The 27386-nt window shown below is 41.2% G+C and overlaps 2 protein-coding genes across 2 annotated transcripts; both read left to right on the top strand.

The window, feature by feature from the left end:
- The first annotated feature begins 342 nt into the window (after positions 1-342).
- On the top strand, positions 343-7238 carry LOC306797570 (myogenesis-regulating glycosidase-like). Its single transcript, XM_079296908.1, has 3 exons — positions 343-365; positions 2892-3214; positions 3336-7238. The coding sequence occupies exons 2-3, from the start codon at positions 2931-2933 to the stop codon at positions 5125-5127; spliced, it is 2076 nt and encodes a 691-aa protein (XP_079153034.1). The 5' UTR covers positions 343-365; positions 2892-2930; the 3' UTR covers positions 5128-7238.
- Positions 7239-13088: 5850 nt separating this feature from the next.
- On the top strand, positions 13089-17430 carry LOC306797828 (myogenesis-regulating glycosidase-like). The gene is made up of 2 exons (XM_079297268.1): positions 13089-13406; positions 13528-17430. Exons 1-2 carry the CDS (start codon positions 13123-13125, stop codon positions 15317-15319), a joined length of 2076 nt encoding a protein of 691 aa, XP_079153394.1. The 5' UTR covers positions 13089-13122; the 3' UTR covers positions 15320-17430.
- The last annotated feature ends 9956 nt before the right edge of the window (positions 17431-27386 follow it).

Below are 27386 nucleotides of genomic sequence, written 5' to 3'. Positions count from 1 at the left end.
TGCCTTGTACAGATGGTCCCCATAGAAATAGCAACATGTGTTTGTTTTTTCCCCCTAACTTTGCAAATTGGAGTTCTTTAAAACAAGTTTTTGGCACCCTTGCCTCTCGCTATACTATACAACCCGTGTGTTATGTGAAGTTTTGTACAACTAGTGTGACTTTGCTCAAATCATGTAAAACAGTGTAATCTATGCAGAATGAGAAAATAAACTGTTGTGTTCCCACCTACTGGACTACATTTCCCATGCTATGGTGGGCGTAGACGAGGCGGATCCGCAACAACGTGCATGTCTTGGTCATTTTTCTGTGAACTGTGGCAAACAATTTTGTGGCTGTAACTGCTGAGGGGGGCTGCTGCTGATCGGTAGGCAAAAAAAAACTATTTTTAATGAACAACTGACAGTAAAACAGAACACGCATTACAATAATATTATGCCACTGTACTTACACGGACTGTGGGTTATTTCCCCTCCGTCAACTTTCTTGTACGACCCACCACCGCGCACAACAACGACTTCAGTATGCATTCGACTGCAGGCTAGAAGTTGTGGCTACATTAGCAATTTTTAAGTACGATTATTAACTTATAAACGCACGTTTGTATGTACAGTAGCTACGTTTAAATTCAGCCGTGCAGGCCAACTTAATATTCAAGTTTATTAGCAGAATATATGCCTATAAGAGACTGATATAACTACAGCATGGTCTACCTACGCGCACGCTCAAACGCGCGCGTGCTTTTTTGAGGTCGCGAGCGTCTCTCAGACTTCTGTTCCGACTGCATCAGCTCCTCTGTGTTTGTGTTCCCCATGTCAGAGCAGATAGTGAATCGGCTGAAGCGGCAGATATGAATCCCGCTGTTCACACCATAAACATGGGAATGCTCCAGTCTCAACCTTTTCAAACGGAGAAAAACACGTTGAAGTTCAATACTTGTGTTCACTAAAGACCCTTTATGTGAGAAAAGCACCAGTTAATCGACCAATCAGTTAGTTTAAGGGGAGAAAATGTATCTGTAACCATTTTGATCAAATATGATTTGGTCTATATTAGATGTACAGTAGATCATTGTATCATCATGATTTTTTTATTATGTGCTTTCTAAAATAATAATAATAAAAAAAAGATAAACGATTCATCTTTAAAGTAATTTTAGGCAAAACATTTCCTGGCTCCAGCTTTCCTTTCTGGTTACAAATGTGATTATTTGCTGTAGAGCTGCAATAATTAATCAATTAGTTATTTGAGAGATAATCAATTATTTTGATCATCGATTAAAGCAAAAACGCTCTGGTCCTTAAATGTCAGAAGTTGATGCTTTGCTTTGTGATATAAATGACAGTAAACTAAATATCTTTGGGTTTTGATTGATCATCTTTGGCTGTGGGAATCGGCATTTTTCCTTATTTTGTAATGTTTTTTGGATAAAAAAAGAGTGGTTGATAGATTGAGAAAATAATCAACAGATGAATCAATAATGTACATATAATTGTTGGTTGCAACCTTAATTTGCTCGTCTTAATAAATGTATTGTCTTTAAGTTTTTGGTCTGTTGGTTGATTAAAACAAATTGAAGACTTCCCCTTGCACTCTGGGAAGCTGGATTTTTGACCCAGTTTTTATATAATTTCATAGACTAAACAATTAATTGAGAAAATGAGCATCATATTTGTTGATAATTAAAACAATTGTTGGTTGGAGCCTGATGTGAGGAATGTCACAAATCAAATCATAGATTGTTGTATGTTCAATTCATACATCTGTCGTTGCACTTTTACATTTATAAAGAAGGAAAAAAAAAAGACACAAGCAAATAAATACAGGAAATCTTCTGTTGACTTTCCTGGTCAATTCCAGCAGTGGATCTCTGAGTAACCAACAGTAAGTTCTCTGTTAATTAATGATGGGCTCATGTTATCACTCCTGTTGTTGGGGGTAAATCCATACTAAGGGTGGTTGAACACAGAATTAGTCAATTAGATTGCTAATTAATAGCAAGCATTTTTTATTATCGACCCTTGCTGCCAGGGCAGATCACGAGGGTCAATTGCAGTCAGGACCAGTCAGCAAACGGAGAATGTGGAAAGGACTGAGCTCCCCTCGGTTGGCTGTGCACCTTAATCTAATCTATTCAGATTTGCTAAAGCCACAATAACTAACGTCAACTAGTTGATTACCCAAATAGTTTTTGCTGTATCCCTGCTGGGAGGGACAGCCAGGTCTAAATGTAATAGAAATTCAAAAATGCATGGCCAAATGCTTGAATGAACGAGGTTAGCACAAAGTTTAGTATTCTTTCCTCTCCTTCCCAGCATTGGCATACCCTTCAGGCCAAAATCCCCTTTTTTGCTCCTCTACTTCCTTCCATACAAATGAGTCTTCTTTCAATTGAACTCATATGTTAGCATTACTGCTGGGAACAACCACTTTATCCTCTTATGGGTAATTGGCAGTAGATTTGTTTTGTTAAATCTCAGACACATCTTTAAAGTTTTCATCCTGACAGTGTAATACCTCTAATTGATGTGGAATCACATAGTGCAGCAATACAAAGCATATAAGACAATGCTAGAAATGTAATGGAGGCTTTACACTGACAAGGAAACAAGATAGACTGAGAAACAGGCTGGCATATCATGCTGCTCTGTCTGTGGCTGTTCTCCTCCATGTCTCTGATAGTTAAGTGATTTGAAAGTATTTTTTGAGGAAACAGAACTGGTAAGCAACATTAGGTGAATGCTCTGTACAACGGCTCCGAGTACATGCTGCCTTTTTGTTCTACTTTGAACCCATTTTCCCTCAAAAACAGTGTTGATATATGAAGATCAAATACTGCGTGAAGACCTTGCCACTGACTTTTCAAAGCTTGTTTTTCTCTCTCTTATGACAGGCCGAGTGCAGCAATCAAGGTTCCCCGATTAACATTTCTATGATCTTGACGGCACAAGTCATGTACCAAGTTGTTCCCGGAGGAGCGGGAGGCACAATTACAGATGTTATCCCCAAGCAGAAGCACAGGAAGGACACTCGACCCTTGGTCGGAGCTGGAGTAATCGGCTTGGTGCTGGTAATTGCAGCAGTGACTGCATGGTGTTATTACATAGCCTCTCTACGCAAAGCTGAGCTGCTTAAGACTGAGCTCCTGGATCTGAATAAAGATGGCTACATTATCCGCAACCAGGGAGGGTCTATTGTTTTCAGAATGGATTTCAGGTTGGTATTTCTCCGTGTATTGATGCATAGTATGTTAACTGTAAACTGTTACAAAGTAAATGGGAAATGTGTCTGTTGAGAGAGATTGCTTATAAATGTAATTATATGTAAATCTTGGCAGGTCAGGTACGCTGGATTTGGATTCATGCTCCAAAGAAGGGGAGATGCTGAGCTGCGGACGCACCACTGATAGAAAACTGAACTTCTTCATTGAGACAGTGCGACCCAAAGACACGGTGCAATGCTACCGTGTGCGTTGGGAGGAACTGGTTCCTGACATTCCTGTTGAGCATGCCATGACGTACACGTTTGCACACTGGTATGGTGGTGCAGTATCAGCAATTCAACACTGGCCTATTTCTATTAATGGCCAACAGGCTCCCAAACCCTTTGTTACTAGTGACATCTACTCTAACCGCAATGAATTTGGTGGAATTTTGGAAAGTTATTGGCTTTCATCCAACGCTACGGCCATCAAGATAAATAATTCAGTGCCCTTCCACCTGGGCTGGAATGACACGGAGAAGACCATGTCCTTCCAGGCGCGATACAATGACAGTCCCTTCAAGCCAAACCCAGGAGAGGCACCATGTGCTGAGCTCAGCTACAGAGTGTGCGTGGGCTTGGATGTGACATCCATACACAAGTACATGGTCCGCAGATACTTCAACAAGCCAAACAAAGTGCCTGCCAAAGTCATGTTTCGCCATCCTATATGGTCGACCTGGGCGCTACATAAGACTGACATTGACCAAGAGAAAGTCTTGACGTATGCCGCTAACATCCGCAAATATAAGTTTAACTGTAGCCTCCTGGAACTAGACGACCGCTACACCAGCCGCTACGGAGAATTTGAGTTTGACCAAACAAAGTTCCCGAATGCCTCGTCCATGTTCCAAAGGCTGAAAGCAGATGGATTTCTGGTGTCGCTCTGGATTCACCCTTTTGTTAACTATGACTCAGAAAACTTCCATACTTGCGTAGAGAGGGGGCTGTTTGTCCGGGAGCCTACAGGCCAGCTGCCAGCCTTGGTGCGCTGGTGGAACGGTATTGGTGGCATTTTGGACTTCACAAATCCAGAAGCCCGCGATTGGTTTTCCTCCCAGCTACGTTCGCTGCGCTCCAGGTATGGGGTGTCATCTTTTAAATTTGACGCAGGGGAGACTAACTACTTGCCGTGGAAATTTAGTACCAGAACTCCCATTCGGGACCCAAGTCTTTTCACAAGACATTACACGGAAATGGCTATTCCCTACAATGACAGAGCTGAGCTGCGCAGTGGCTACCAGTCCCAAAACATATCCTGCTTCTTCAGACCAATTGACAGAGACTCTGTTTGGGGCTACGAGTTGGGTCTCAAGTCTCTTATCCCCACCGTGCTCACCATCAGCATTCTGGGCTATCAGTTCATTTTACCGGACATGATCGGAGGGAATGCATATCTAAACCGCACAGATGGTAAAAGTGTATTACCCGACCGGGAACTCTATATCCGCTGGCTGGAGCTGACGGCCTTCATGCCGTCCATGCAGTTTTCTATTCCGCCATGGGCATACGACAACGAGGTGGTTGAAATTGCTCGGAAATACACAGCCCTCCATGAGCGTATTGTGGCACCACGGGTCCTGGAGCTGGCTGGCGAGGTGCTGGACACCGGGGACCCAATCATACGGCCCCTGTGGTGGATTGCCACAGGTGATGAAACGGCCTATAAAATCGACTCCCAATTCCTGATTGGGGATGACCTCATGGTAGCCCCAGTTTTAGAGCCTGGAAAGCAAGAGCGTGACATCTACCTCCCTGCCGGCCATTGGAGAAGCTATAAGGGGGAGAGATTTGATATCAAGGAGCCGCTGCATCTTACAGACTATCCTGTTGATCTGGATGAAATTGCTTACTTTCTTTGGGTGTAGCAAGAAGGGAATGTACAGCTGAACAAACTTGACAAGCCTTTGCTGCAATTTGCTTGTAAGACAAGCTTCACAAATTCAGCTTTTATGCTCGTATGAAACAGTTCTTGGAAAATCTTTTCTTCAAAAATATATGAAGACCTCTTAAATTATAACATCACAAATGTGAAACCGTTTCACTCAAAAAATGGTCAAACCCTCATTTAATTTTTTTATTTCATTTAAACAAATTGATGGATCATCTTTATATATATACATGTATATGATCGATGGATCATCTTTATCTATATATATATATATATATTTGTGGTTTAATGGAAAGGTAGCTGATTAAAGTGGACGTTTTAAAGAGCGACCGTGTAACGTTTTCTGAATGGCAGCCACTGTAGCCATATGTGGCAACTATGGGCTAATCATGACTGTAATACAGCAGTAGCACAAGCAGAGAAGAGTTATACAAGTCAACAAACAGACTCCATGATGTCAATTTTTATTCAAAGTTCAAACCATAAGCTACTGGTCATACCAGACTGACAGTATAGAAGTTACATAGTCTCACTTTAAAGCCTGTATAAATCATGTATATCAAACATTTGTCAAAAAGGGAATATGCAAACTGTGAATTAAGTAAAGCATACTTGTCACTGTATGCCATAAAGATGAAGTTAAATCTAAGCCAAACTGATTGTATCGTGGGAGGACAACTGTAGGGGTGTCGTTACCGCCATTACGCCGGTAGTAGGCCACATAAAACCTTCGATATTAACTTCCATTTGACTGAGATGTCCTACTTTCCTTTGACACTAATGACTCTTCTACTCCTCTGCTCCGAGATACTTTTCAGGAAGTTAGGTTTTATGCTTCACTTAAATCGGGATGAATGCTTGAAGTTTAATCATTACAAACTGCATGTGCTCTCATTTGTGGAACACAGTGTCATGTAACTACTCTTAGTCCAGATGAAGATGCCTTTTATTAGGCACTAAATATTTGATGCTCCTCCTCAGGTAACAGCTTTTTCTGGTGTGTTTTAAAGTGTCTGGTTGAGTCTTTGTCTTTATTGTGCTTTGCTGACTCCAAATCCAGCTAAACAACTATAGTGTATGACACATTGAAGACAATAACTTAAGTGAAAGCTACTTTACACCTACTTGGTATGCAGTGTGGAAGTCTATAGGTGCAATGAATTTACCAGCATTTAATTATCAAATTGAATGGTACAATGTATTTTGTGACCTTGTGTTTTGTTGATGTGAATAGTTTGTTAGTGCGGTGATATCTCTAAGTGCCATGTGTTAATATTTACTGCCACACACTCGTATGCAATTTGTTGTTAAGCTATACATTGAATATGTTACATTGATTGTATTGTCCATTTATTACGTGATATTGTTTCTTAATTTAACTCTTAATGGGGTGAGTTAACCCTTTATGCACAATCCCATGGTCAACAAAGTGTTCCACAAATGCCACAAAATAACATTTTACATGATGCAGCTGCAAACGTAAACCTTTTTTTAAGTACATCATGTGATTTTGCAGATGCACAGAGGAAACTGATATTGATTGTCTCATGAAACTCCGGAAGTGACTTATTTCAAAGTGAAAGCAATAAAGAATAATATTGGGAACATGGAAAAATGACTTCCTGTGGCTCCCGTGTTCGCGTTTTAAAACCTTGTTGAGATGGATTCTGATGAGATTTGAAGCTGCAATAATGAAACTAACATGTGAATGTAAAATAACGAAAAAGGAAACGTCCACATTATTTTGGTCCAATATTTCCACAATATTACTTCTTTATTTTTGTTTAACGCCGTCTGTGTGGCATATAGGTTGACCTAAGTGGATTATGTTTGTGCCTTTTGACATAGTTTCATCATAACTATACGCTCCCTATTTATAGCAGTTCTCACTCAGCATCTGGGCCAGGCCAACCTCTCAGGCTATTGCCGTCTCAGACTGTCTTGCTCTATGACGAGACGCAGAGGCTGTATACCTCGGACTGAGTGTTACTTTGCTTTTGGCTCTTTTGAACCAGTGTGTGTGTGTATTGCAACTGAACATTGCACTCATTTCGTTGAGAGTGCCTGTTTGATGCTGTTTCGTATGAATCCATTACAAATAAATCAAGTTTGACTTTTGTATGTTTGTGAGCATTTTTGTTGCGCTTGATTTGAAAATAATAATCTTTGTTGTTAAAGTAAACATCACATGGTACATAAAGCCCTATTTCCCCCATTAATACCACTCCCAGATGACTTTTACTTTTTCACACAGCTACACATAAACTACAAGAAGAAAAGACACATGGACATTAATTCCAGGTCAGTAAGCGGAGTGTGCGACCAGTGAGCCAATAACAACCTGTAGCCTCTTATGAGTCTGCAACACAGGAAAACTAATGTGCCTCTCAGTTCAGTATTGAAAGAGACACCCTTGAGGGACTTTTCAAACTTTTGGTGCCCAGCTCATCACGGGGCGATAATGACAAGGTGATGAAACAATTGTGCAGGTTATTTGGAGGCTGTGTTCAGATCAATAAATCATCTGGTGGCTCGTGATGTGAGGCCAGAGAGCAAGTAATATGAAACGAGCAGACACCAAGAATAAAAAAGATAAACTTCAGTCGGAGATAATAGCAACAATATTTATTAGAATTAGAGCCGTAAGCATGATTGTTTGTCTGGGTTCAAACAGCCTGGCAGGACCATTTTCTGACGGCTGCAGTCGATCTTTCAGAGGTTTGGGGAATTCATTCCATTTCAAAACAGCGGGATATGCTTAAGAACTACTTCACTTTATTTGCCAATGCCTCATCTTCCTTCAAAATTGATCTGGACTTGCAGCCTGTGCGGGGAGGACATACATTCATTGATTAGCTGTCCGTGTGTTGCAGGGATCAATAATATTTGTCTGTTTGCTTTCTGCAATCTTATTGTCTGCCTCTGCCCATCTTTTCATAGGATGGACAAGTTATTTATGTAGTAGCTTTGAGGGGAATTTGGAGATTTCCAGGAGGAGGGATGAGGAAAAAAAGGACAATTTTATGCCAAAGTAATAGCGGCTTTAATATATATTTGTACTTAGTTCAGTGCGTTGAGGCACATGCTGCTTTACTGTTTTTAACAAATTTGTTGATTGAAATGAATGAAAAAATGAATATTTACTTGATGTTGATAGTAGTACGAGTGGAGGAAACAGCATCAAAGTACGTGACAAAGTGTTTGAAAGAAAAAAGCGTTAAAAAAAGAATGTATAGGTTTCTTCCACATATTTGTGAAAGGGCTTTAACAGACATTGAAAACGAAACAAAGGATGAAATCTGTGGGTGTTTTGGCCATGTGGTGCTGCAGACCTCCAGAAGGGTGCAGTGTAGCTTCATTGATATTTCTCTCTGACATGTCAGTGGACCATGGTCCAGATGTTAGGTGCGTGTACACACACACACGCACGCACACACACACACACACACACACACACACACACACACACACCAAGCAGGACACAAAAACTGGCAAAGCCCTTCTCCTCCTTCCTTCCCCACCTGTGAGGCCACCTGTGTGTCCATCTGCAGAGGAGAGACGCCAGTTGTTCTGGTTCGGAGCCAGTGTGTCTCAAGTACCTTCCCATATCCTCCTTGAGTCTGCTGTCTGTCGTCCCCAGTAAGCCATATATATATTACACACAGAGAGAAGTGGTGCTCGGAACAACAACCATAAAACACTACAAATAGATGCATCTTTTGCAATTTCAAACTTGCTTTTCTAATTGGTTAATGTCCTCAGTTGTTTGGAATTTAAATAATGACCACGATCAAAAAATTAGTGTAAAAATGATTTTTTTAATCACAGCGTTGTAATGTATGTTTTTGTGAATTAAAGTGCCAAAGATTTGACATAACATTACCTCAATTTATGTTGTAATTTGTACAGCCTAATTCAGCTAGACTTCAGCCGCAATGAATAATATATATTGCAAACAACTTATTAAACATGATAATTGGAGATAAACATCGAAACTACTGAATCCATCATGAAAGTTGCACTTAGATTACAATTATAAAGCAAAATGAACAATAGACAGACTATGATGAATAAGCTTCAGTTTTTATTAAAAAAAAGTGCTCCAGCTCCTTGGAGCCAGAATGAGCGTTTATTGTAGAGGGCCACAGGGGAAATAAAACCCCGCTGTCTCTCTTGTGTGAAGTGTGAATCTTTGTCCTTAACCCAAGATTTTCACTCCGTAACTAGAATGACCTCGCATCTGGTGCTGCCATGGCTTGTCTGACAGGACTATGTCTGTCCTCGCTCGGTAACAAATGAACCAGACACCCCTGAGACTTGTCTCGCATCTGTTTATCTTTTTTTTTTTGACCTGTCGGTTCGCTGCACTGCATCAGACTTACGCTCCTCTGCAGCCTTTGTGGATTTCAGAGCGTGCCTCTGGCATTACGGGGTAGGAGATAGTCGGTGTTGTTTGTTAACTTTATGACTGGGTTTAGTATTACAGTGTGTAACCACTTACAGATTTATTTTTTTCATATCTTATTTATTTTTGACTTTTGATACTCTTTATTGGTACACTGTTGTTTTTTTTATTGGCTTCCTTTAGTATTTTTTACATTTGGTGTTTTTCTTATATCTTAGCTTGAGCTGAAACAATAAGTCGATTAATTGATTCGTCGAACGAGAAAAATAATCTGCAATTATTTTGATGACAGATCAATTATTCAAGCAGTTGCTGAATATTCTCATGTTCCAGCTACTAAATGTGCTGCTCTTCTCTTCTTTCCTTTTTTCTTTTCTAAACCAAACAACTTTGGTTTTAAGACTGTTGGTTGGACAAAACAATCAATTCCATGACCTCACCTTGAGCTTACTAAATTATTTTTGGGGTTTTTAACTATTTTCTGACATTGTATCGATCAACTTAACCAAGAAAATAATTTGATAACGAAAAGCACAAGTTGCAGCCAGCGGTGGTCGTAGCCATAGACTTTGCACCTGACTGCAACTGTAATTCTGCTGTTGCAGACGATGACAACAAAGCTCTCTTGAGTATGCAGATAGTATAAAGTTAAGGAAAACAGCGACAGATATGCTTCAACAGTAAAATGAAGGACTCAGGGGATATACATCAACAAGGTAGGTGGCATGCACAACCCAGCAGAACAACAGAGAGTATGAGGGAAAGGGAGGAGCCACCAGGTGACAGGGGAGGAGAGGGATGTCCATAACTGTCAGGCGGACTGGAGGGAAGCAGTGGCAAATAGGTAAGACACGAAGTGAAGATGGCTCCCCAGCTCTACCTCACCATGTACAAAGAGCAGTTTGCCTCTCCCGGAAGAGCGAAACGAGAACAACTTCGGCCAACATCTGCCCACCGAAGGAACAACCCCCAGCCCCGGCCGGTAAGAGGCACAGCCACATGGACCTTATGGGTTTAAGGGGATAAAGTCATCATTTATCAAGACATGTTGGATTTTTTGAGAAAATTATAAATTCCACGTAATATTTCTTCAATTAATGTAATTCAGCAAATAATGTTACTCAAATAATAAACCACCGCGCACAACAACGACTTCAGTATGCATTCGACTGCAGGCTAGAAGTTGTGGCTACATTAGCAATTTTTAAGTACGATTATTAACTTATAAACGCACGTTTGTATGTACAGTAGCTACGTTTAAATTCAGCCGTGCAGGCCAACTTAATATTCAAGTTTATTAGCAGAATATATGCCTATAAGAGACTGATATAACTACAGCATGGTCTACCTACGCGCACGCTCAAACGCGCGCGTGCTTTTTTGAGGTCGCGAGCGTCTCTCAGACTTCTGTTCCGACTGCATCAGCTCCTCTGTGTTTGTGTTCCCCATGTCAGAGCAGATAGTGAATCGGCTGAAGCGGCAGATATGAATCCCGCTGTTCACACCATAAACATGGGAATGCTCCAGTCTCAACCTTTTCAAACGGAGAAAAACACGTTGAAGTTCAATACTTGTGTTCACTAAAGACCCTTTATGTGAGAAAAGCACCAGTTAATCGACCAATCAGTTAGTTTAAGGGGAGAAAATGTATCTGTAACCATTTTGATCAAATATGATTTGGTCTATATTAGATGTACAGTAGATCATTGTATCATCATGATTTTTTTATTATGTGCTTTCTAAAATAATAATAATAAAAAAAAGATAAACGATTCATCTTTAAAGTAATTTTAGGCAAAACATTTCCTGGCTCCAGCTTTCCTTTCTGGTTACAAATGTGATTATTTGCTGTAGAGCTGCAATAATTAATCAATTAGTTATTTGAGAGATAATCAATTATTTTGATCATCGATTAAAGCAAAAACGCTCTGGTCCTTAAATGTCAGAAGTTGATGCTTTGCTTTGTGATATAAATGACAGTAAACTAAATATCTTTGGGTTTTGATTGATCATCTTTGGCTGTGGGAATCGGCATTTTTCCTTATTTTGTAATGTTTTTTGGATAAAAAAAGAGTGGTTGATAGATTGAGAAAATAATCAACAGATGAATCAATAATGTACATATAATTGTTGGTTGCAACCTTAATTTGCTCGTCTTAATAAATGTATTGTCTTTAAGTTTTTGGTCTGTTGGTTGATTAAAACAAATTGAAGACTTCCCCTTGCACTCTGGGAAGCTGGATTTTTGACCCAGTTTTTATATAATTTCATAGACTAAACAATTAATTGAGAAAATGAGCATCATATTTGTTGATAATTAAAACAATTGTTGGTTGGAGCCTGATGTGAGGAATGTCACAAATCAAATCATAGATTGTTGTATGTTCAATTCATACATCTGTCGTTGCACTTTTACATTTATAAAGAAGGAAAAAAAAAAGACACAAGCAAATAAATACAGGAAATCTTCTGTTGACTTTCCTGGTCAATTCCAGCAGTGGATCTCTGAGTAACCAACAGTAAGTTCTCTGTTAATTAATGATGGGCTCATGTTATCACTCCTGTTGTTGGGGGTAAATCCATACTAAGGGTGGTTGAACACAGAATTAGTCAATTAGATTGCTAATTAATAGCAAGCATTTTTTATTATCGACCCTTGCTGCCAGGGCAGATCACGAGGGTCAATTGCAGTCAGGACCAGTCAGCAAACGGAGAATGTGGAAAGGACTGAGCTCCCCTCGGTTGGCTGTGCACCTTAATCTAATCTATTCAGATTTGCTAAAGCCACAATAACTAACGTCAACTAGTTGATTACCCAAATAGTTTTTGCTGTATCCCTGCTGGGAGGGACAGCCAGGTCTAAATGTAATAGAAATTCAAAAATGCATGGCCAAATGCTTGAATGAACGAGGTTAGCACAAAGTTTAGTATTCTTTCCTCTCCTTCCCAGCATTGGCATACCCTTCAGGCCAAAATCCCCTTTTTTGCTCCTCTACTTCCTTCCATACAAATGAGTCTTCTTTCAATTGAACTCATATGTTAGCATTACTGCTGGGAACAACCACTTTATCCTCTTATGGGTAATTGGCAGTAGATTTGTTTTGTTAAATCTCAGACACATCTTTAAAGTTTTCATCCTGACAGTGTAATACCTCTAATTGATGTGGAATCACATAGTGCAGCAATACAAAGCATATAAGACAATGCTAGAAATGTAATGGAGGCTTTACACTGACAAGGAAACAAGATAGACTGAGAAACAGGCTGGCATATCATGCTGCTCTGTCTGTGGCTGTTCTCCTCCATGTCTCTGATAGTTAAGTGATTTGAAAGTATTTTTTGAGGAAACAGAACTGGTAAGCAACATTAGGTGAATGCTCTGTACAACGGCTCCGAGTACATGCTGCCTTTTTGTTCTACTTTGAACCCATTTTCCCTCAAAAACAGTGTTGATATATGAAGATCAAATACTGCGTGAAGACCTTGCCACTGACTTTTCAAAGCTTGTTTTTCTCTCTCTTATGACAGGCCGAGTGCAGCAATCAAGGTTCCCCGATTAACATTTCTATGATCTTGACGGCACAAGTCATGTACCAAGTTGTTCCCGGAGGAGCGGGAGGCACAATTACAGATGTTATCCCCAAGCAGAAGCACAGGAAGGACACTCGACCCTTGGTCGGAGCTGGAGTAATCGGCTTGGTGCTGGTAATTGCAGCAGTGACTGCATGGTGTTATTACATAGCCTCTCTACGCAAAGCTGAGCTGCTTAAGACTGAGCTCCTGGATCTGAATAAAGATGGCTACATTATCCGCAACCAGGGAGGGTCTATTGTTTTCAGAATGGATTTCAGGTTGGTATTTCTCCGTGTATTGATGCATAGTATGTTAACTGTAAACTGTTACAAAGTAAATGGGAAATGTGTCTGTTGAGAGAGATTGCTTATAAATGTAATTATATGTAAATCTTGGCAGGTCAGGTACGCTGGATTTGGATTCATGCTCCAAAGAAGGGGAGATGCTGAGCTGCGGACGCACCACTGATAGAAAACTGAACTTCTTCATTGAGACAGTGCGACCCAAAGACACGGTGCAATGCTACCGTGTGCGTTGGGAGGAACTGGTTCCTGACATTCCTGTTGAGCATGCCATGACGTACACGTTTGCACACTGGTATGGTGGTGCAGTATCAGCAATTCAACACTGGCCTATTTCTATTAATGGCCAACAGGCTCCCAAACCCTTTGTTACTAGTGACATCTACTCTAACCGCAATGAATTTGGTGGAATTTTGGAAAGTTATTGGCTTTCATCCAACGCTACGGCCATCAAGATAAATAATTCAGTGCCCTTCCACCTGGGCTGGAATGACACGGAGAAGACCATGTCCTTCCAGGCGCGATACAATGACAGTCCCTTCAAGCCAAACCCAGGAGAGGCACCATGTGCTGAGCTCAGCTACAGAGTGTGCGTGGGCTTGGATGTGACATCCATACACAAGTACATGGTCCGCAGATACTTCAACAAGCCAAACAAAGTGCCTGCCAAAGTCATGTTTCGCCATCCTATATGGTCGACCTGGGCGCTACATAAGACTGACATTGACCAAGAGAAAGTCTTGACGTATGCCGCTAACATCCGCAAATATAAGTTTAACTGTAGCCTCCTGGAACTAGACGACCGCTACACCAGCCGCTACGGAGAATTTGAGTTTGACCAAACAAAGTTCCCGAATGCCTCGTCCATGTTCCAAAGGCTGAAAGCAGATGGATTTCTGGTGTCGCTCTGGATTCACCCTTTTGTTAACTATGACTCAGAAAACTTCCATACTTGCGTAGAGAGGGGGCTGTTTGTCCGGGAGCCTACAGGCCAGCTGCCAGCCTTGGTGCGCTGGTGGAACGGTATTGGTGGCATTTTGGACTTCACAAATCCAGAAGCCCGCGATTGGTTTTCCTCCCAGCTACGTTCGCTGCGCTCCAGGTATGGGGTGTCATCTTTTAAATTTGACGCAGGGGAGACTAACTACTTGCCGTGGAAATTTAGTACCAGAACTCCCATTCGGGACCCAAGTCTTTTCACAAGACATTACACGGAAATGGCTATTCCCTACAATGACAGAGCTGAGCTGCGCAGTGGCTACCAGTCCCAAAACATATCCTGCTTCTTCAGACCAATTGACAGAGACTCTGTTTGGGGCTACGAGTTGGGTCTCAAGTCTCTTATCCCCACCGTGCTCACCATCAGCATTCTGGGCTATCAGTTCATTTTACCGGACATGATCGGAGGGAATGCATATCTAAACCGCACAGATGGTAAAAGTGTATTACCCGACCGGGAACTCTATATCCGCTGGCTGGAGCTGACGGCCTTCATGCCGTCCATGCAGTTTTCTATTCCGCCATGGGCATACGACAACGAGGTGGTTGAAATTGCTCGGAAATACACAGCCCTCCATGAGCGTATTGTGGCACCACGGGTCCTGGAGCTGGCTGGCGAGGTGCTGGACACCGGGGACCCAATCATACGGCCCCTGTGGTGGATTGCCACAGGTGATGAAACGGCCTATAAAATCGACTCCCAATTCCTGATTGGGGATGACCTCATGGTAGCCCCAGTTTTAGAGCCTGGAAAGCAAGAGCGTGACATCTACCTCCCTGCCGGCCATTGGAGAAGCTATAAGGGGGAGAGATTTGATATCAAGGAGCCGCTGCATCTTACAGACTATCCTGTTGATCTGGATGAAATTGCTTACTTTCTTTGGGTGTAGCAAGAAGGGAATGTACAGCTGAACAAACTTGACAAGCCTTTGCTGCAATTTGCTTGTAAGACAAGCTTCACAAATTCAGCTTTTATGCTCGTATGAAACAGTTCTTGGAAAATCTTTTCTTCAAAAATATATGAAGACCTCTTAAATTATAACATCACAAATGTGAAACCGTTTCACTCAAAAAATGGTCAAACCCTCATTTAATTTTTTTATTTCATTTAAACAAATTGATGGATCATCTTTATATATATACATGTATATGATCGATGGATCATCTTTATCTATATATATATATATATATTTGTGGTTTAATGGAAAGGTAGCTGATTAAAGTGGACGTTTTAAAGAGCGACCGTGTAACGTTTTCTGAATGGCAGCCACTGTAGCCATATGTGGCAACTATGGGCTAATCATGACTGTAATACAGCAGTAGCACAAGCAGAGAAGAGTTATACAAGTCAACAAACAGACTCCATGATGTCAATTTTTATTCAAAGTTCAAACCATAAGCTACTGGTCATACCAGACTGACAGTATAGAAGTTACATAGTCTCACTTTAAAGCCTGTATAAATCATGTATATCAAACATTTGTCAAAAAGGGAATATGCAAACTGTGAATTAAGTAAAGCATACTTGTCACTGTATGCCATAAAGATGAAGTTAAATCTAAGCCAAACTGATTGTATCGTGGGAGGACAACTGTAGGGGTGTCGTTACCGCCATTACGCCGGTAGTAGGCCACATAAAACCTTCGATATTAACTTCCATTTGACTGAGATGTCCTACTTTCCTTTGACACTAATGACTCTTCTACTCCTCTGCTCCGAGATACTTTTCAGGAAGTTAGGTTTTATGCTTCACTTAAATCGGGATGAATGCTTGAAGTTTAATCATTACAAACTGCATGTGCTCTCATTTGTGGAACACAGTGTCATGTAACTACTCTTAGTCCAGATGAAGATGCCTTTTATTAGGCACTAAATATTTGATGCTCCTCCTCAGGTAACAGCTTTTTCTGGTGTGTTTTAAAGTGTCTGGTTGAGTCTTTGTCTTTATTGTGCTTTGCTGACTCCAAATCCAGCTAAACAACTATAGTGTATGACACATTGAAGACAATAACTTAAGTGAAAGCTACTTTACACCTACTTGGTATGCAGTGTGGAAGTCTATAGGTGCAATGAATTTACCAGCATTTAATTATCAAATTGAATGGTACAATGTATTTTGTGACCTTGTGTTTTGTTGATGTGAATAGTTTGTTAGTGCGGTGATATCTCTAAGTGCCATGTGTTAATATTTACTGCCACACACTCGTATGCAATTTGTTGTTAAGCTATACATTGAATATGTTACATTGATTGTATTGTCCATTTATTACGTGATATTGTTTCTTAATTTAACTCTTAATGGGGTGAGTTAACCCTTTATGCACAATCCCATGGTCAACAAAGTGTTCCACAAATGCCACAAAATAACATTTTACATGATGCAGCTGCAAACGTAAACCTTTTTTTAAGTACATCATGTGATTTTGCAGATGCACAGAGGAAACTGATATTGATTGTCTCATGAAACTCCGGAAGTGACTTATTTCAAAGTGAAAGCAATAAAGAATAATATTGGGAACATGGAAAAATGACTTCCTGTGGCTCCCGTGTTCGCGTTTTAAAACCTTGTTGAGATGGATTCTGATGAGATTTGAAGCTGCAATAATGAAACTAACATGTGAATGTAAAATAACGAAAAAGGAAACGTCCACATTATTTTGGTCCAATATTTCCACAATATTACTTCTTTATTTTTGTTTAACGCCGTCTGTGTGGCATATAGGTTGACCTAAGTGGATTATGTTTGTGCCTTTTGACATAGTTTCATCATAACTATACGCTCCCTATTTATAGCAGTTCTCACTCAGCATCTGGGCCAGGCCAACCTCTCAGGCTATTGCCGTCTCAGACTGTCTTGCTCTATGACGAGACGCAGAGGCTGTATACCTCGGACTGAGTGTTACTTTGCTTTTGGCTCTTTTGAACCAGTGTGTGTGTGTATTGCAACTGAACATTGCACTCATTTCGTTGAGAGTGCCTGTTTGATGCTGTTTCGTATGAATCCATTACAAATAAATCAAGTTTGACTTTTGTATGTTTGTGAGCATTTTTGTTGCGCTTGATTTGAAAATAATAATCTTTGTTGTTAAAGTAAACATCACATGGTACATAAAGCCCTATTTCCCCCATTAATACCACTCCCAGATGACTTTTACTTTTTCACACAGCTACACATAAACTACAAGAAGAAAAGACACATGGACATTAATTCCAGGTCAGTAAGCGGAGTGTGCGACCAGTGAGCCAATAACAACCTGTAGCCTCTTATGAGTCTGCAACACAGGAAAACTAATGTGCCTCTCAGTTCAGTATTGAAAGAGACACCCTTGAGGGACTTTTCAAACTTTTGGTGCCCAGCTCATCACGGGGCGATAATGACAAGGTGATGAAACAATTGTGCAGGTTATTTGGAGGCTGTGTTCAGATCAATAAATCATCTGGTGGCTCGTGATGTGAGGCCAGAGAGCAAGTAATATGAAACGAGCAGACACCAAGAATAAAAAAGATAAACTTCAGTCGGAGATAATAGCAACAATATTTATTAGAATTAGAGCCGTAAGCATGATTGTTTGTCTGGGTTCAAACAGCCTGGCAGGACCATTTTCTGACGGCTGCAGTCGATCTTTCAGAGGTTTGGGGAATTCATTCCATTTCAAAACAGCGGGATATGCTTAAGAACTACTTCACTTTATTTGCCAATGCCTCATCTTCCTTCAAAATTGATCTGGACTTGCAGCCTGTGCGGGGAGGACATACATTCATTGATTAGCTGTCCGTGTGTTGCAGGGATCAATAATATTTGTCTGTTTGCTTTCTGCAATCTTATTGTCTGCCTCTGCCCATCTTTTCATAGGATGGACAAGTTATTTATGTAGTAGCTTTGAGGGGAATTTGGAGATTTCCAGGAGGAGGGATGAGGAAAAAAAGGACAATTTTATGCCAAAGTAATAGCGGCTTTAATATATATTTGTACTTAGTTCAGTGCGTTGAGGCACATGCTGCTTTACTGTTTTTAACAAATTTGTTGATTGAAATGAATGAAAAAATGAATATTTACTTGATGTTGATAGTAGTACGAGTGGAGGAAACAGCATCAAAGTACGTGACAAAGTGTTTGAAAGAAAAAAGCGTTAAAAAAAGAATGTATAGGTTTCTTCCACATATTTGTGAAAGGGCTTTAACAGACATTGAAAACGAAACAAAGGATGAAATCTGTGGGTGTTTTGGCCATGTGGTGCTGCAGACCTCCAGAAGGGTGCAGTGTAGCTTCATTGATATTTCTCTCTGACATGTCAGTGGACCATGGTCCAGATGTTAGGTGCGTGTACACACACACACGCACGCACACACACACACACACACACACACACACACACACACACCAAGCAGGACACAAAAACTGGCAAAGCCCTTCTCCTCCTTCCTTCCCCACCTGTGAGGCCACCTGTGTGTCCATCTGCAGAGGAGAGACGCCAGTTGTTCTGGTTCGGAGCCAGTGTGTCTCAAGTACCTTCCCATATCCTCCTTGAGTCTGCTGTCTGTCGTCCCCAGTAAGCCATATATATATTACACACAGAGAGAAGTGGTGCTCGGAACAACAACCATAAAACACTACAAATAGATGCATCTTTTGCAATTTCAAACTTGCTTTTCTAATTGGTTAATGTCCTCAGTTGTTTGGAATTTAAATAATGACCACGATCAAAAAATTAGTGTAAAAATGATTTTTTTAATCACAGCGTTGTAATGTATGTTTTTGTGAATTAAAGTGCCAAAGATTTGACATAACATTACCTCAATTTATGTTGTAATTTGTACAGCCTAATTCAGCTAGACTTCAGCCGCAATGAATAATATATATTGCAAACAACTTATTAAACATGATAATTGGAGATAAACATCGAAACTACTGAATCCATCATGAAAGTTGCACTTAGATTACAATTATAAAGCAAAATGAACAATAGACAGACTATGATGAATAAGCTTCAGTTTTTATTAAAAAAAAGTGCTCCAGCTCCTTGGAGCCAGAATGAGCGTTTATTGTAGAGGGCCACAGGGGAAATAAAACCCCGCTGTCTCTCTTGTGTGAAGTGTGAATCTTTGTCCTTAACCCAAGATTTTCACTCCGTAACTAGAATGACCTCGCATCTGGTGCTGCCATGGCTTGTCTGACAGGACTATGTCTGTCCTCGCTCGGTAACAAATGAACCAGACACCCCTGAGACTTGTCTCGCATCTGTTTATCTTTTTTTTTTTGACCTGTCGGTTCGCTGCACTGCATCAGACTTACGCTCCTCTGCAGCCTTTGTGGATTTCAGAGCGTGCCTCTGGCATTACGGGGTAGGAGATAGTCGGTGTTGTTTGTTAACTTTATGACTGGGTTTAGTATTACAGTGTGTAACCACTTACAGATTTATTTTTTTCATATCTTATTTATTTTTGACTTTTGATACTCTTTATTGGTACACTGTTGTTTTTTTTATTGGCTTCCTTTAGTATTTTTTACATTTGGTGTTTTTCTTATATCTTAGCTTGAGCTGAAACAATAAGTCGATTAATTGATTCGTCGAACGAGAAAAATAATCTGCAATTATTTTGATGACAGATCAATTATTCAAGCAGTTGCTGAATATTCTCATGTTCCAGCTACTAAATGTGCTGCTCTTCTCTTCTTTCCTTTTTTCTTTTCTAAACCAAACAACTTTGGTTTTAAGACTGTTGGTTGGACAAAACAATCAATTCCATGACCTCACCTTGAGCTTACTAAATTATTTTTGGGGTTTTTAACTATTTTCTGACATTGTATCGATCAACTTAACCAAGAAAATAATTTGATAACGAAAAGCACAAGTTGCAGCCAGCGGTGGTCGTAGCCATAGACTTTGCACCTGACTGCAACTGTAATTCTGCTGTTGCAGACGATGACAACAAAGCTCTCTTGAGTATGCAGATAGTATAAAGTTAAGGAAAACAGCGACAGATATGCTTCAACAGTAAAATGAAGGACTCAGGGGAAGACAACAAGCAGGGCACTTCCTCTGTGCCTTGGTGGGGGTAAGAGGTTGAACGAAATGTCAGCCACTGAGGAACAGATGCATAATTGAAACATTGCGCTGCTGCTACAGCCGTGCACAAGGTTGTTTGATTGATACCGTTTTAGAACACTCCTGTCCACTCATGCTCATGGGGTTTACCTGGGGAGAAACCAAGGGAGGGGGAAAGGTGCTTAGGTGGCTCATCTGGGTTTTGGAGGAAAATTGGTGCCATCCATCAAACACTGCATTTAACAAACGCTAACACAGGCATGGCCAACAAAGGATTCATATATAAGGCAGCGAACTGGAAAACATGCGAGGTGCAGGGACTGCTGAGGGTCTATCAATCAGCCAGTCAGCTCCTTTATTTAACAAGCGAGGGCCACAGACCCCGAGGGCCACACTCCATATTCTGGCTGGTTGGGCTTGCAGTCTTCTCCAAAAAGGATGAAAGGATGAAAAAAGGGGAAGAGATGAGCGAAGGGAGGAAGGAAAGAGGAGCATGAAGGGATTGGGGTTGGGGGGCAATGGAGGTGCACTAGGGTTTGGCCCGTGTCCTCTGGCGTGCTGGTGCGCTTCATCTTCTCAGTGCAAGGGCCTGGAACTGCTGCTTGATGGGATTTTCAGCCCTGTGGCCTCCGCTGTCCCAACATCCATCTGGAGGGCTGCCGTGTGCACAGCGGAGAGCCAGCCACTCAGCGACACAGCCATAAAGAGCAACCCGTAGGCCAGCCAATGCCACTGATCTGAGGTTCGTGGCTCTGTTCAGTGGACAGGCCAACACTCGGTGGCACACATTCCTGTCGGGGACACAGGCTGCTCCCTAAGCTACTGTGTGCTCAGTGGAACAGAAGACACGCTCTGTGAGGCAGCCCACATCCAACCACTGACTCCTTCAAAGCTCAGAAAATTGGAATGGAACAAGGACTTCACTATTCAGCATCCTTAATGGTGTGAAGAGGGCCATCTACCCTCTCTCATTTTGTGTCACAGCAGTGGAATACACTGATACTTGTTTTTAATATTGCAGAATTCTATCAAGATTTTACAGTGCGTTCGACATCTGATAAAGATAAGATGCTGAAGTCATAGTGGGCACCTTGTAAATGATGCAAATGTCCACTCAGTGGTCACACAGATTCCTAATTTGAATAAGCTTGTTGGAAGGTTGGCCATAATGAAATAATGCTTCCTTTCCATGTTCAACAGTCCATTTTTTTTATACGAAGAGGCTCAATTTAATACCCCAAGACGCAGCACCCAGCACAATAATATCAGCAATATGTATTTGAAAATCAAGACCAAACATTCAAAGACATTCATTACTGCCTCTCATTACTGGATCCAATTTATGCGTGTCCCAGCGGACAGGGCAGCAAATAATGGTTGAGAAACTGTATGTGGCGGATTGGTGGTGAATGCGCACGAGATCCCGCCCGATATAACCTATATCCGTGGAAAGTTTGGATTGAAAATGTTTTTGTTTCTCCGCAGGGCTACGCGGCGTCATTAGCATATATTGTTCTCTCCTGACGACTGTAAATTCAGTGAATGTAGCCCTGTGGTGGGTAAGGTGGGCAGAGGGCAGACTGTATAAATAAACAGAGTCTGTCTGAGGGCAGCACTGTGGCCCCCACCTGCCCACCATCAATCAATATTACAGCGGCCACTGGCAGCCCAATCACCCTTTTATAGGCCTGTGAAATGATCAAACATCTGCTCATAACCATGCTTCATCTATAGATGGATCATACATACAATATCAAACGCTGATGATGTCATGCTGCACAACAGGATGTGACAACGACAATACAATGCATTTACCCAAATCTGTGTACAGTGGCCAAATGGGGGGGGGGGGCTCAGAAAATACTTTGGATCAATTAAGCCAAAATCAATGACACATGAAGCTTCAGTCTTACTGTTTCCCAATAATCACATGCAGCCTTACTGTTTCCCAATAATCACATGCAGTCTTACTGTTTCCCAATAATCACATGCAGTCTTACTGTTTCCCAATAATCACATGCAGTCTTACTGTGTCCAAAAGCTTTGGGCGAGAAAGCATAACTCAGTGTTAACTTTTTCCTTGTTTTGCTGTTGAAAAGTCTGCCGTGTTGATGGAAGCTCAGTGAACATGATAAAAGTTGAGCCCAGTAACCAGTTTGGCAGCTGTAGTAGACAAAGGTTGCGGGGGCCTGGTCCTAGGAGAGAGGGAATGAATCCAACTGGTCCAAGGTTAATGGTGGCCTCGGACAAAATGGATTCAATGCCAGGGGCGTGCTGACAGGTGATTTGACATGAGTGAAGGTGGGCCATCAATCTCCGGTTGGCCCCTATGACCCTCCCCCGCCCGGCCGTAGCAGCTAGGGGGCACCAGGTGTCATGGTGCCCTGACCTGTACAGGTCTCGAGATAGCCCACCTGCTGTCTGCCTAAAGCTCCCCCTACGGCTAAGAGACTCCCATCACTTCATGCTTGGCTGGCATAATGCAACTGTGATTGGGAGATGGTGAACTGTGACAGGCTGTAGGAGACTCAGTCTTCTAGCCAAATTCAGACCACTCGCAGACGGTTTCCTTTGACAGCCCGCTCTTCTCTTGAGTCGGTCTGACATTTTAATGGTGCAAAAATGATAATCTGCCAGAACTATCTTTAATATGTTTTCATACTCTGTGTGGCTGTTTCTTCGTGTACTGCAGATATAAAGGGATCTTCTAACTCATTCAATCTAAGGAGGAATAGCAGGTAAAGTATGCTGAGGCAGAAACTACTTTGTGTAGTGTGAGTGTCATTATGTGCATGTGTGTACAGCCCCCCCCCCCCCCCTCTCTCCAGGGAGGCAAGGCTTCACGTTTAAACCTGACATAAATTCCCTGTCACAAATCCCTGGGGCAGCCAGGCTTGTAGGCACAAAAGCTAATATTTCCGTTCCTGATCATGGCCAATCCCTTTTAACATCCCCACCCACTGACCAAGCTCCCCACCCTCCTCTGAACCTACCCTAGCACCGCAAGCCAGCCATTTGTCACAAAGTAATTATAGAATTATCGATTGGCAAGCAATTAACACCTTTCTTCTCTTTTTTCACCCTCCTCCTTGCCCCACCCAGCACCCTCCCCCTCCACCCCATCCTTTAATTTGAACTCGGAGAGAGAGAGAGAGAATCAGAGGAAAAAAGCTGTGGGAGTAGCACATTTAATCCAGCAGGCATTTCCTAGTTCTCCTCAAATTAATAGGGCGACAGGGACAAAACAGCTTTTCTCTTTCTTCCTCTGTTTCCTCTGTTAGTTCTCTCCTTGTCTTGCCTGCTGATCTATCTTTAACAGACAGGGAGCTGCTTAGAGTCGCAGGCAAACTCTCTATTCAAGCTGGGATGAAGGAATACGTCATTAAACCTCATTTCCAAAAGAACACCTTGCATGCCTCATAACAGAATTGCTCCCGATATGATAGCTACAACAATTTTGTTGAACTCTCAAAGGGAAAAAGACCTAAGTACGGGCTATTTTCTTTTCATATTTGGCGGCGTTTACTTTTGCCTCTTCCTCCTGTCCTGTTTTCCAGCTGTCACTGGTAGTAGTAGTCCAGATGGACGTGCAGGGGACCAGTGCTAGAAGCTCCGGCTGGCAGGTGTCGGAGTCAAGATGGATGTCATGGAACATCACCTTAGTAACATATGGATAGGGACAGGGGACTTGATTCCCCTTCTGGCTAGTTTGATAACACATATTCTCTTTCTGTTTATCAGTCTCTGCCTCCCTGCCATCTCCCACTCTCCTGACTTTCATATTCTGCTTTGCCGTGTCCGCTGACAGGGATTTAATGTCACTGAGATCTTTTTTTTTTTTTTACAGCTTATTTTTAATACTAAGATATTTTACCGCATCTGAAATGGAGCATAATATATATATTCTTAAAGTATGGATCAGACCCAAAGTGGGTCACGGCTCTACTTTTAGTGTCTTCCGACAAAGTAAAAGTACCAATAAATATTAATGAGACGGTATCCTAGGATGAGAGACTACATTTCTAATTTGGGCTCCGCACTGAAAAAGAAACCCCTGAGTTATATGATTTAATTTCCTCTGCTTTCTCAAGTCAGGGGTGCAAAGCTATACTTCTAAATTACAATTCATGTCACCACACCAGCGTTGGTTGTGTGCTGTTTTTTCTGTGGGGAGCAGATAAGATAGAGCTGCTGTTGTCACTGATCAATGGTGACAGAATGAGTGATGTTGATTAAAAAATGACAGCAATGAAGCTAACTTTCTCACGAACATAACAATAACACGACTTGGTAAATGAACTGTTTTATTGTGGTAAGGTGCTAAATTATGCATCGATGATCAGAGCAGAATATTTATCCGTTTACATCTATAGGGAACAGTGAATGCAAGAAGGTCACCGATACAGAAAAAAACTTTTGATTTCATAATTTAACAGTCTGAATAATAGCACATTAAAACAATTACTTAAAATCACTTGCACATGGTTCTCTCCTCTTTCCCTCAATGCAGTTACCTAATGTGAGTGGCATTCATTTGACAGCAATTTAGGAACAATTTGAAACCATTGCGGGACCTTTCTCTTTCATGCTGTAGTGTTGATCAATAAAACCCCTCCGGATGTTATTCAAACATATATACACCCAAATGCCTTCCTGAAAAACACTGTGATATTGACCCGTTTTTTCTTGCCCTGCAGGCTTTCTTATTTTCTCAAAGAAGGGGTAACCCAGGAGACAGACAATGTTGTGGCCCTCTGCTCTATGCTGGTTTTCTAGCTTTCATGGCTCTAACACCACGGCTATCTGTCACAGTTTCTTCAAAGCCTTCTCACACTTCTGCAAGGCATTCTGTTCGATTGACATTTGAGAGAGTTTTCAAGGAAACTCATTTGAATGGATGTTTTATCTGCTTGTTAGTCCGCCTGTATTTGTTTTTAGGTTAAGTGCACTTAAGCCTTTTGGGAACTTCTGCAATCATCATAAAAGTCATAATTGTGCAATCGTAACCTACAGAAAATGCATTAAAGTTATCCCGAAGAAAACCATCAGAGGCACTTGAAGATTTCACTCACACTTTTCTTCCTTTTAGTGAGTAATTCATCTATCCTCTACACGTTGCCAGTCAAAGTCCGATTAAGTCCACGTAGGCAGGTCGGGGTGGATGAGTGGCTCAAACAAACACAGGACTTTCATCCAGGAGACCGCCGTTCATGTCCTGTGGGAAACCAAAAGTCAATGTTGACTTATCTAAATTTTCGTCACAAACGAATGTAACAAATATACTATTTTAAGCCAAACTATGATCTTTTACTAAACCTAACCAAGTAGTTTTGTTAAGTGTTTGTTTTGTTTCAATTTCGATAATACGTTCCCTTGAAACGTAATTCAGATTGCAGTTTATTTGTATCTGAACGGCAAAGTTTAATGAGATTCACAAGTAAGATATGGCAAGCACTCAAACACTTCTATTTGCATTTTTGTAAGGATGATTTTAAAGAAAAATACAAGAAATAAATGGGTAAATGCTGCTCGTAGTTATTAGTAGACTTTGTTTACTTTGGCTTCTGACCTTTCGATATGTGTACAAATGGCTTGTGTGAGCTTGCAGGTAGTGATGAACGGATCAATTCCATAAGTATTGATCCAGTAATACCTGTGTCATTTAGCAAACTATTGATTTTCAAAAGAGTGGGATCAATGTGAGAAATATAAAAAAATTCTGTCTCCCTCCTCTGTCGCACAAAAATACTGATCCCATTTATTTTTTCATCTACTGCTAAATTGTTACAGAATCACATAATTACAATCCCCTATGGTCAAAGAAGAGATTCGCTGTTGTAGTGCATTTCATACCTACCCATGATGCCCTGGTTTATCAAATTGCTTTCCACTTACTGAATCAACACAGTCCCCTGCGCTGAGGTTGCGGTAATGCCAAAATATTGTCCAAACACATCAGAATTAATCTGGAGATTGAGCATACAGTTTACTTGCATGCATCAAAAGAAAAACATGAAGAAGAAAGCCTCAATGGCACAAACACATTTCACCAATGGTTGCTTCATTCACACCTCGATGTCACGTGGAAGTTGTTGACTTGATAATCGGTAGTCACGTGAGAGCCGTCAAAGTCAGCGTTTGTTTCTGCTTGGTGGTGCAAGGTTTGAGTTACACCTAATTTATCAAGTGAACGGTGGGAATGCTACTCATTATCAAAAACCTTTTCCGGGAGACAGCACAGTCGGAACGGCTGTTTGTTGTTTGACGTGTCCTCTGCTGTAAAATTGATGCCATCATTCACTGAGCTGATGTGTTTTGTGAAAGCCATTACCTTGCAGGTTCTGTTTTCCACTCACGTGTCATCCACATATCTGAAACAGTGTCTTAAAGCTCCTGCCTTGTATCCTTATTATTGCGGAATTTTGACATCATCCATGTCGGCGAAACATACACTGGTAATACTTGCTATTGGATCAAAAACAAAATTTGTGGTGTTGTCCATCAGTGATCGTACAGCAGCAAGTGACTGACACTGGTTTAATCTAGGTGTTGATTCTCAATGGTAACAGCAGGATACATGCAGCCCTCTCCCGTTACAGGGACTCATTAAGGTCCTCGTGAATATCAGTGAATGATTATTTATCTAACTCTAATGCAACCGTTTTCCTCTTTTAAACCTTGAAGTAAACCACACTGACACATTTAATCATGACATGCATGTGCTGCTGTTTTCACAAGTTTAAAGTCAGACTATGTCACAGTAACAGTCTTATTTGGTCTGGTATGACCCAGAGCTACTGTTAGCACCAAATATTGCTCATTTTTACTTGTGGCCAAAGTGGCTGCTGTTCATTAAAAGTTACACAATCTCACTTTAACATCACTGCACAACACCTCTCCATTAGACACA

Source organism: Melanostigma gelatinosum (assembly GCF_949748355.1).
Source record: "Melanostigma gelatinosum genome assembly, chromosome: 3".
NCBI classification, from domain to species: Eukaryota; Metazoa; Chordata; class Actinopteri; order Perciformes; family Zoarcidae; genus Melanostigma; species Melanostigma gelatinosum.
Note: the sequence above shows the minus strand (reverse complement) of the source record. Positions and strands in the feature narration are given on the sequence as shown.

What these genes read in the sequence shown, in the direction of transcription:
- LOC306797570 (XM_079296908.1), top strand. Translation starts at nt 2,931, where the DNA reads ATGATCTTGACGGCACAAGTCATGTACCAAGTTGTTCCCGGAGGAGCG. An exon ending in GTTTTCAGAATGGATTTCAG is followed by an intron (nt 3,215 to 3,335) that starts GTTGGTATTTCT and finishes AAATCTTGGCAG; the next exon opens with GTCAGGTACGCTGGATTTGG.
- LOC306797828 (XM_079297268.1), top strand. Translation starts at nt 13,123, where the DNA reads ATGATCTTGACGGCACAAGTCATGTACCAAGTTGTTCCCGGAGGAGCG. An exon ending in GTTTTCAGAATGGATTTCAG is followed by an intron (nt 13,407 to 13,527) that starts GTTGGTATTTCT and finishes AAATCTTGGCAG; the next exon opens with GTCAGGTACGCTGGATTTGG.